Source organism: Lonchura striata, chromosome 12, assembly GCF_046129695.1.
Source record: "Lonchura striata isolate bLonStr1 chromosome 12, bLonStr1.mat, whole genome shotgun sequence".
Classification (NCBI taxonomy): domain Eukaryota; kingdom Metazoa; phylum Chordata; class Aves; order Passeriformes; family Estrildidae; genus Lonchura; species Lonchura striata.
This window is the reverse complement of record NC_134614.1, coordinates 13,256,866-13,268,325: the sequence shown is the minus strand read 5'-3', so window position 1 is coordinate 13,268,325 and position 11,460 is coordinate 13,256,866. Positions and strand designations below refer to the sequence as shown.

Sequence of the window (11,460 nt, the reverse complement as noted above, 5' to 3'; positions counted from 1 at the left end):
TCCTCTAATTGTATTACTATTTTTCTAATCATTTTATTATTATTAAACGTTTAAAAATTTTAAAAAACAAGTGATTAGCATTTTTCACAATACATAACCAGGAAACGAATTTTACGTGCTTATTTATGCATTTATCTGTTGAAATCTCTTAAACCAGCGCTACGCTTTTTGGTAGCTAAAACACGCGTTCCTCGACACGACGGGACACAGGAGCCAGTCCCGCACCACATCAAGATGGCGAGAGGCGCAGGACTACAACTCCCGGCAAGCTGCGCACCTACGGCGATCATCCGTGCCGTTGTTCTCGCTGACCGCAGAGCACGACGGGAGTTGTAGGCGGGGGCGGCGCTGCCGCGGCCCCGCGCAGGCGCGGCGGCGGCGGCGCGTGGCAGGAAGCGGAAGGGGGCGGCGGCGCTCGGAGCCTGACGTGTCCCTGCGGCCCCGCTCGCTGCTGCTGCTGCTGCTCGGCCGGCGCCGCCATGGGCAGTGAGTACCGGCGATTCTCCCCCCGGTCCTGCTTCTCCCCTCTGGCCGGGAAAGCGCCGTCCCGGCGGTGGAGCTCATGCCGGGGAAGGAACGGGCGCCGTGTGGCCCCGCCGCGCTGAGGGCGCCGGGCGGTGTCGGGGTGGGCGGGGGCGGTGTCACCGCGGGCCGGGGTCCCCGGCAGGGACGGTGCGGGGGAACTGCGGGCTGTGTCCGCATCCCGGGGCGATGCGGTCCCCGGGGGGCTGCGGGATCCGTACCTCCAGGAAAAGCTGCTTGGAAGTGCCTTAGTCGAGTGCTGTGTTACTGTGGATGTTGGAGAGACGCTTGATTTGATTTAAATTGAATGTTGCGGTCCAGTGGAGCTTTTCAGACATAATCGGTTGAAACTAAGAAAGTTATCTTCCGTGGGCTGGTCTGAAGTTACCGCTGAAGTTGCAGCCTTCCATGAAAAGGCGTCAGTAATTTCAGTTCTGCACTGTTGTATTCTTCTTAGCTCAAATCAGTCCAAAATAAGGATGCAACCTTAGATTTGTCGTAGCAGATTTAGAATTAACTCTTCTTCAAATTCTGAGCTCTCTGCTTATGGGAGAACTCGTGACTTTGCAAAACCCTTCTTAATTTAATGCTTATTTCAAGACAGATTTCTGACCCAAGGATGTGCCTTTTTGGCTAGGAGGGGATCATGGCATAAGATGTTCTGTAGACTAACTTGAACTCTTAAGCTGTACGGCCCAAAACTGTGTAGAATTTTTAAACTATATGGCTCAAAAGTAATACATACGTAATACCCAAGGCATTTTTTTTCTCTAATATTTGGCTAAGGAGAAACTACCATGAAGTAAAAGTACAAGGTGTTGATAAACTCATGTAAAGCAATGACAAAGGTTTTTTGGTGCTGTCAACCTACTCAGTGAAATGGGAAAATGCTTGACTTTCTTTAATTTTGTTCCCAGTCCATACTGTACTTAAAACATGTTAGCTGAATCTCTGTGTCACTTGAACAGATAATAATTTAATAATGCAAAACATACCCCCTGCCTCAAACTAAGCAATCAAAATTTCCCCAGAATTGGGGCTTTTATTATATAGAGTACATGTGCAAATTGAATTCAGCTTGAGCTTTTTTTAGTGTTTGTTGTATCCATGTGTTCACTTTGTCTTTTAACTTATTTCTGTACAGTAAAATTTCTTGAAGTGATCAAGCCCTTCTGTGTTATCTTGCCTGAAATTCAAAAGCCAGAACGGAAGGTAGGTTAAAATTTTCTTCCTAAATTTCTATTTGTGTGATATAAAATGTTTGGAGTCTGCATTTGTGGGATTTGGGGTTTCTTCCCTAATGGGAGAATGGCAGTTTTAGGTACAGTTGTTTTTAGTGGAGTGCGTGTGTGGTGCATCTCATGTGGATGTGGTTGTACAAGAATAAATGCAGTTGGGCAGATTTCTTTATGTCACAGCAGTGCATGGTGAGATGTTGAAGGCAGTACAGATTGAAGTGTAAACTAGAATAAGTTAAAGCAACAACTTGAAAATCTTTGCTTCATATGCTCTAATATAAGATTATTTGCTGAGATAAGCTGCTCCCTATTACTGTTTCTCACCATAAGCTCTTACTCGTGAAAATGTAAGACTCATTTCTGTGGAAGTACTAGATTTACCTTGCATTTACAAAAGCTTGTTTATTTGGATTAAATTTTGAATAAAGCTTTGTAGCTTTCATTGGTCTTATGTGGGATGAAAGGGATGAAAAGTATGTTGTTTTCTTTAGGGTCTTCTGTACTTTGTCCCTCCACAAGAAAACCATATGTGCTTCTATGAAAGTTTGCTTGATGGACTAGGTTTTATTATCTTGATGCATTTTTGATCCGTTGTTGGTTTTTGGTTTTGTGTTTTTCCTCTTTAGATTCAGTTTAAGGAAAAGGTACTATGGACAGCTATCACACTCTTCATCTTCCTAGTATGCTGCCAGGTATGTTTCCTTCCCTTTTTAAGGAAGAGCTGAAATGTATAAAGCCTGCTATGAAGTCTCTAATTTAATCTCTTGGTTGGAAATGCAGATTCCCTTATTTGGCATTATGTCATCAGACTCTGCAGATCCTTTCTACTGGATGAGAGTGATTTTGGCATCAAACAGAGGTATGGCCAGACTTTCAGGAGGGCAATTTTTTTACCTTGAATCCAAATGGTTTTGGACTTGCATTCTGTTCCATTGTAATGAATATAAAAACTGAAGTGGAGAGTAAAAAGTATTTTTTCTGTATTATTTAAAGTCATAAATCAATGTGGCATTGGGAAAGGCTCAACTTTTTTTTTTTTTTTTTTGAGGGAAATGGTTAGGGAAGAGACAGTTCCTAATTACTTGCATTGCTGCTGTTGCAATCTTCAAGATTGGTGTTTCAAAATCAGTTGTATTTCCTTGAGTGTTGTGGTTTCCTGGGTGACTTTGAGCCTGTCACACAGAAGATTGAAATGCATCGTAGTTTATATAAATTTCAGTTTCTTGGGGAGGCTTTCTAATGCAGCTATGAATTAAGAATGTGACAGTTTCCTGAATGCTCTTTATCATTCTATATCATTTGAGCTATCAGTTTATATCATACTTTCTTTCATGTAGAGTAAATGTATTCTTGACAGCAAAAGTCTTTTTCATGGAACACAGTATTTTTGAGGTACTGAGGAGTACTATGTATCAAACTGACTTCTGACAAACTTTTATTACCATTAATAATTTTTACATTTATAGAGATTTGGAGTTTTAGATCTCCTCCATTGTGAGGTAAAGGTTGATAAAAACTTTGAACTTCACTGTTCTTCCCGTGTCTGGCAGGAACGTTGATGGAGCTGGGCATTTCACCCATTGTCACCTCAGGGCTCATCATGCAGCTCTTGGCAGGTGCTAAAATAATTGAGGTTGGTGACACTCCAAAGGACAGAGCTCTCTTCAATGGAGCCCAGAAATGTGAGTAACAGCTCGTGCTGAGCACTGGTGGTTTAGAGTATCTCACCCTGACAGCAGAAAGTGTGAATTTACCATGGGATGAGTGGTGCAGTTGGGCTTGTGGGTTTGTGCCAGTCCCTCCAGCTGGTGTGCTGAGCGTGACGTTCCAGGGTCTGCAATATCCCTGTGGCCACTTAGGGTCAGCTGTCCTGATCATGCTCCCTCCCAGCTTCTTGTGCACCTGCTGGCTGGCATAGCAGGGGACACTGAGAAGTCCTTGACTTGGGGTAAGCACTGCTGAGCAACAACTAACACAACAGCACATCAGCCTATTATCAGCATTATTCTCATGGAAAATCCAAACCACAGCACTCCTCCAGCTACTACAAAGAAAATTAACTCTATCTCAGCTGAAACCAAGATTCTCTAAAAAAATGTGATTTCCGTTTCTCTAATTGCTCACTGACATAAATATCCAGAACAAACCCATACGTTTTCTTTTTATTCTGTAGTGTTTGGAATGATCATTACCATTGGACAGTCTATTGTGTATGTAATGACTGGAATGTACGGAGACCCATCTGAGATGGGTGCTGGTATCTGCTTGCTTATCACAATCCAGGTAATTTCTAGTCTTCTCTGCTTTTCTGAAAGGGTCAAAAAATCAGCCTTATGGACAGGCTGTGCCACATGCAGAGCAAGAAGACCCAACTGTACTTGCTTCTTCACATATAGTCTAATCTTTTAATACACATTATTCTTCTAACAAAATGAAAAAGACATGGAACTAATCTGTATTTTTTTTTTTTTTTTACTGTAGCTTTTTGTTGCTGGTTTGATAGTTCTGCTCTTGGATGAGCTGCTCCAGAAAGGATATGGTCTTGGTTCTGGCATCTCTCTCTTCATTGCTACCAATATCTGTGAGACCATTGTGTGGAAGGCATTCAGCCCCACCACAGTGAACACTGGGCGAGGTAATATGGCACAGTCTGTTTTCTTTACCGATAGTTTGTACCTAAAGACAACTTTTTTTTTTTACTGTTATCTTAATGCCAAATGCTGTTACTATCATCTTGGGTGTGTAGTGAATCTTGCTAATGTAGCAGATGCTGCTGTGCAAAGTGCAAGCACAAAGACATTTTTTCTCACTTTGTAATATCTCACAAGATATTTACTGAACTTGAGTTTCTTACAGTGCCTTCATTGTAAGTCAACAGTAGTAGACTGCCATTGTATTATGGTTGCTGTCCAACTTACTGGCCAGATATTAGCTGTTTCTTTCTGCTCCTTGCTTTTTTTACACTTTTCCTTAAAGACCTTATTCTCCAAACTCCACTGGAGATGATCCAGTTTGCTGCTGTATAGTAGAAAACAGAAGTGAGGTTATGCCATTTGCTGTAATCCAAACAATAACTTGTGTCTTACCACAAGTGACACTAGAAAGCCTGTAAGTTTACTTTTTTTTTTTTTAAGATCAAGAGGAGGAAAGAAAGTACTTGGTGCTTGTCAATGTTTCTAGAGACCAGTAGAGTTATCCTGTGCTGGGTTATGATTTAGTTTCTAGGCCACTACAAGGGGATTTAAAAAAAAAAATCTTGGAAATAACATAGCTGATATGAAGGGTGACAGTATAAAATCTGAGAACATGCTCAAGATGCAAAAGTCTCAGAGCAATCCCATTCTGAATCCTGTAGTTCAGAAATATGCTTAATAGGACAAAACACTGAAACTTGGAGATAATCACAGCTCACCTAACTTTTTCTTTTCCTTTCCAAGGCATGGAATTTGAGGGAGCCATCATTGCTCTGTTCCATCTTCTGGCTACTCGCACAGACAAAGTCCGAGCTCTTCGTGAGGCTTTTTACCGCCAGAATCTTCCCAACCTCATGAATCTGATTGCCACCATCTTTGTCTTTGCAATTGTCATTTACTTCCAGGTCAGTTGGAATAATGATGGTTGTAAAACTGCATGGAAGTAGGTCTGAAATTTACTTTCTTCTACAGGAAATTATATATACACAAGGCTCATTTTTGTACCTTATCTGGATAAGGTACAAAATCATCATCTTCTCTTAATTAGTTTCCACACTTTACTGTCGTCACACAGAAGACTTGAGACTTAGTTTGGTCTCTTAAAAAAAGAAACAAAAAAAACCAAATAAAAATACCTCAGATGCATGTGTGCATGTGATATTGTCTAACCCAAATGCTATTGCTTTTTACTGAGAAACACTTTGAAGTTTTTAGACCTGTGTGTCTCTTACTGTTTGTTGCTGAAGAATATAGGAAGTCGTAATGTTTCTTTTCCTGGATGCTTTGTTCAGTCTTCTTGAAACTTCGTATTTCTTCTGATGTCTGAATCTTTCATACCTTCTTGTGTGTGGGTGTGTGTTTAGACAGCCATGCAGGCTTGCAGACCCTTTGCAGAAGGGTTCTCATGGAGAGGCGAGCCCACTGGGCAGAGCATTTGTACTTGCACAAAATGATTGCAGGTTACTTCTGCTGTTGTCAAGGCCTTGCACTTGCAATTTATGATCTCTGCTATGGGTTCACATCCAGATGTAATGGAGGACTTTCTTCTGAAAACTTTTCAGGGCTTCAGAGTGGATCTTCCTATCAAATCTGCTCGCTACCGGGGCCAGTACAACACCTACCCCATCAAGCTGTTCTATACTTCCAACATTCCCATTATTCTCCAGTCTGCCCTGGTGTCAAACTTGTACGTCATCTCCCAGATGCTTTCTGCCCGCTTCAGTGGCAACTTGCTGGTCAGCCTGCTGGGCACCTGGTCTGTGAGTATTCTTTTCTCATCTTGCACACATCTTTACAAGGGCACCAGTGGAATGTGGGGTTGAAGAGATGGTCTCTCAGTATTAAGACACACTTTGATAGGTGGTCATGTACACTGAAGCTCCTAAATTAGTAATTTATTTGAATTAATGGTAACATAGGAAGCTTGCTGTGATGAATGTAAATGTGTGTGCTGCTGCAGTAGTAATGATGCGAAGTGACACAAAGGTGATACAAACTTTTGTAAGACTTGGCTTAATGGCTAAGAAATAGTGAGAAGATTGGTGACTGACTGCTTGCTTTCTTCTTCCAGGACACATCATCTGGAGGCCCTGCTCGTGCTTATCCAGTTGGTGGACTCTGTTATTACCTGTCACCTCCAGAGTCCTTTTCTTCAGTTTTGGAAGACCCTGTACATGCAGTTGTTTATATTGTATTTATGTTGGGCTCCTGTGCTTTCTTCTCTAAGACATGGATTGAAGTCTCTGGCTCCTCTGCCAAAGATGTAAGTTTAAAATGACAAATTATGTAAGCTTATGATGAAAACAGATGGGCAGTTGTAAGAATGAGTTTCTCCTGAGATGTTCTGCTGGTAATCTTGTTGGTAATATTCATTGTTTGTGTAAACAGGGACTGTGTCTTTTTTTAATTGAGAAAGAGTAAGACAGAGTGGGGGTAATTTTTTCCTGTTTTCTTTACTGCTTTTTCAAAACAGTATCAAAGCTTAAATTGCTTTAATTGGAATTAGGAAATTTACAACATAGAAACATGTGATCAGTGTGAGAGCAGGATAGGTAGAAACTCTTTCAGTGCCACATGACAGGTGCACAGAGTTCTGAGCTTCCTTTGTGGGAAAATTAACTGGAAGTTTTTACTTTTAACTTGAGAACACTGACAATGGGGAATATAGTGCAGTGCATTGATGTACCTGAGGCTAGCTTCTCAAAATTTCCATTTGCTGCAAGATATTTAACATACAGAAACTATATCATCCTGAAATTGGAGCTGGAAAACAAAATGGAAAATAGCTGTCATTGTGGTATGTTTGTATTGTGTGGTTCTGGGTAGGAGGTGAAGTTTGGCAGCCAAACTTTCCTTAACAAAAAAGTAATTGCACAGTTACTGTAACAGTGTGAGCACTCTCTTGTTTTGCACTTGCATCTTGCTGCTTCTCAGGCATGCAGGGAGGCACTCACAGCCATGTACAGTCAGATTTTTATTTCAGAGTAAAGCAATTCACTATTCAGAGTAGACAGTTTTTAACACTTTAATCCTTTTTCCTGTTACTAAGTAAAATAATTTTAGGTTAATTTTAAAAAGGTCAGAAATAAAAGTTGATAAATCATTACTTAAGTTTTCACTGTGTAGTGGAAAACTGGAAGCCTACTCATCTGAAAGTGTGTTTTCTCAGTGCATGGAATCAGTGATGAGCACCTTCATGTTCCCCTGCTAGTTTGTTACCCACAGTTGTTAGTAGTTTGCAGGGTTCTGCTGTAACCCTGTGCAACTGCAGAAATCCAGTTTTATAATAATGTTCCAAGAAGGGATTCTAAGTCTGATTTCTAGTGTAGCTCCACAAATAAATAGTTGACTCAGCTGAATGGAGGAAACCGAAACACTTCAAGGAATGGTTTTGCACCATCTGTGAAACCCTCATCAGGGGAAGGGCAGATAGCAAAACATGGACTGAATTATATGTATGAGAGCCTACCAGTATTCAAATTTTCCTTTTCTCACTAGGACTAGAATGATCCAGAAAGCTTTGTATAATTGACAGGTAGAAAAGTGCCTGTGACTGTAATTTATCTGCAGTTAAAATACTGGATATTTTGAACTCCGATGAATAATATAAAACACAATCCCAAACACAAAACAATACAAAAAATGCCCGACCCCACCACTATTTACATCTGTTTTGTCACAGTGCTACATTCCATGGCCTTGGGAAATCACACTAAACTTACTTGCTGCATTCCTTGATTCAATACAGGTTGCCAAGCAGTTGAAAGAGCAGCAGATGGTAATGCGAGGCCACAGAGAAACTTCAATGGTACATGAACTCAACAGGTGAGCTACATATTCCCTGTTCATGCACAGTGCTGTGGGCAAACAAATGGCAAAGTTTGCTTTGACTTCCATTTTCTAGCTCCTAGAACACAGATGTTATTTCAGCTTTGATGTCACATGCATGAGACAGAGAGCATTATCTCATTAATGGAAGATGTGTACAGTACAGCTTATTTTTGTCTTGCATTTAAAGAATTTGTCTCAAATTCTGGGGACCTTTTATTTTTTTCATTTATATACTCTTCTCAAGGTAGCTAATAATGAGCATTTCAGTATACTTTACTACTTCAAGCTGACCCAGAAATATTTTCTTACTATAATTTTTCATGTGTTATTAGTCTTAGTTTTCATGCGGACCTTACTTCTAAAATATATAATTACTTAAATCTCCTAGGTGCAGGGGCGGGCAGGGGTTGATGTCTTCAGGTTTTCAGATTTCAGGGTAGTACCTGTATATGCTTTGTGTTATGATAATGTTATTTTACCTTTGGATTTCAGTCATCTACAGATGATTTGAAGAGCCAGGAGCCATAAGTTTAATATTTGTGCATAATTCCATGGGGGACTGTAATACCTTCTCCTCTTAGTGTACCATTTTTTTCTTCTTCAGCCAGATTGAGTATTTTATATTCTTATCCAGCTTTCAGACCCACAAGGGAAGAGAGTATTCTGCCATTGACTTTTTTGTTACTATCTAAGCAAACTCTAATGGCCTCTTTTCTATTGTCATTTCCTGTTTTGCAGGTACATCCCTACAGCTGCTGCCTTTGGTGGGCTCTGCATCGGCGCCCTCTCTGTGCTGGCAGACTTCCTTGGGGCAATTGGCTCTGGAACTGGAATTCTGCTCGCTGTCACCATCATTTATCAGTACTTTGAAATTTTTGTAAAGGAACAGAGTGAAGTTGGCAGTATGGGAGCTCTTCTTTTCTAAACCTAGTTTCTCATGGACCCAGGAAAGAGAGGAGGGACATTCTCAAAGTGTAGCCAGTCAGGAGAAAAGAAGTATCATAAACTTGATAGTGTCATTCTATAGAAACACATATTTTAACAATGTTTCCAAAGCACATTCCCTTATGTTCAACCTTTTCTAGCATACTGTTTGCATTTTATAAATTGATGAGGAAGATGTGCAAAAAAATTTTTTAAGAAAATTGTTTTTTAATTATGTGTTAGGAGAGTCAGCTTTCTGACTTGGATTTAGTTCAATGACTCCTGAAAAATTTTTGAGCCCCTTTCACATTTAGTAACCTGAAGCCTGTACAGGTTTAATTAATGTTTGTTAAATGAATATTTGGAAGGGATTTTTTTCCATTTAACTTGTTTTTGCAGCTTCTTTGCAGTAATGGTGAAAAAAAACCTTTCCATCTGATGCTCAAGTTCCGTAATTACGGATGTAAGCACAAATGGTGTTTCTTGTGTTAGGGGTTTTTTCAGTATGGCAGATTTGAAAGGCAGTTGTTTCTTTTTACTACGATATAGTATCTATAATTCCAAATGTTTTGTCTTGTAATTACTACACTAGACTTTGTCAGCTGTTGAGTATTGGCTTGAGACTGTTTTCAAGTTTCTGTGTAAGAAAGGAGTGTGTCCTTTCCCACCACCTCTCCTCCGCAAGCAGAAAACTCAGGTAAATCTAGATTCTGCCAGAACCTGTGCCTAAGAGTTGCTACTTTGAAACTTGGTCAAACTGACTTTGTAAAGCCTTCTAATTAGTCTTTATTGCCATTAGTGGCTGTGCTTCTAGTTCTGATGTCAGCTGAAAGGAATGAGTGTTATGGCTGCTTAGATGCAAATCTGCTTGTGCTCCTTGCTAGAGTGAAGTTTCTCTCCTGATGATGAATTCTGGTCTCGTATCAATCAGGATGTTATCTGATTACTCATATCTAGTGAATTTTGAGTCTCATTACCACAAAAGACTGGAAAGAATGGATGCTACTTGTCTGTTCTTGTAGATCTAGCTTTGAGACCCTTGTCAGATAACTCCACTAAGGGGCTTATGTAGAAGGCTTTTCCATCCTATAATCTCACGGATTTGAGTGCTACATAGGAAAATACTCTTTCAGAAGGTATTGAGATTCCTTTTTTGAAGATCACACCTTCAAAATGGAGAGTTTACAGTTAAGGCTGTAATGGACCAGAATAAAACTGAATTTTCCATTTTAATTTAGGTTGTCAGTACTAATCAGGTGCCTAGGACCAAATGCAAATATTTGTGTATGAGTCTTGTAAATACACTTCTCCTCAATCAGTATTGGACAACATGGAAACCAGAAGGAGGAGTTGTGGCTGCTGGAACTTTTCTTTACACTGTATCAACATGCCTTCTGTGGATTTTTGCATGTTGGGCAGACAGTCTGGGAGTCACTGTTCCTGCTGGAGTGGTGGGACTCTGTTACACACCCAAGGAGCACAGATGACATCCAGAAACCTTTGTTAATACCAAACACATGGGAAATCTGCAGATGTGGATTGAGATGCACCTATCAATGAAAGTCAAATGCCTGGGATGAGGATCACAATTGGAAAAGGAATAAAAGAATTGGGATGAAGTATCCATGAAATGATCACTGTCAGCCATTCACTATGATGTCACCTTATGTTCAATATTTTTTCTGGTTTTTATGAAGTACTAATGCGCCACAGCACAGCTGTGATGTAAATGGAGACAGTTGAAAAGTGGCATTAAAAGGAGAGGGAAATAAATTCTGCTTTGGGGATTTTGTTGTTGTTTTTCCAGGACAAACTATTTTCATATAAAAGACTCCACTTCTGTGCATGCTGCTCTGGCTGGGCTGGAGCTGTACTTGTATTTTTGGTCATATCTGTTTGAACTGATTGCAGTTTAGACCATTTGCTCTTCAGTATCTAAGCAGCACTTGTTCTGTGCATCTGTATTTTTGTGGTCTAGTGGTGAATCTTTGTTACCAAATAGCCATGTCCTCAAAGCAGAACCTGCTGGCCATACAATGGATGTTCACAAAAAGAAATAATGCCTATAAAATCTGCTTTATAATGAAATAAAGTACATCTTTGGAGCTAGTGATTGGCTTTTGGTGCTTGGATACTGTTTCAATTCTAACACTTGTAGAGTAAGGTTACCCACCTGTGAGACTGAGAAAGTGGTACCCTCAAAATACCTGATCAGTGTCAGTGTGAAATAAAGACAATTTGTATTTACTCCA

General features: G+C 40.2%; 1 protein-coding gene across 1 annotated transcript; it reads left to right on the top strand.

Annotated features, from left to right (window-relative positions):
- Positions 1-371: 371 nt before the first annotated feature.
- Positions 372-9,326, top strand: SEC61A1 (SEC61 translocon subunit alpha 1). Its single transcript, XM_021532172.3, has 12 exons — positions 372-486; positions 1,667-1,734; positions 2,387-2,452; positions 2,541-2,619; positions 3,311-3,442; positions 3,934-4,043; positions 4,242-4,395; positions 5,198-5,358; positions 6,016-6,213; positions 6,525-6,716; positions 8,202-8,278; positions 9,023-9,326. The coding sequence occupies exons 1-12, from the start codon at positions 480-482 to the stop codon at positions 9,207-9,209; spliced, it is 1,431 nt and encodes a 476-aa protein (XP_021387847.1). The 5' UTR covers positions 372-479; the 3' UTR covers positions 9,210-9,326.
- Positions 9,327-11,460: the final 2,134 nt, after the last annotated feature.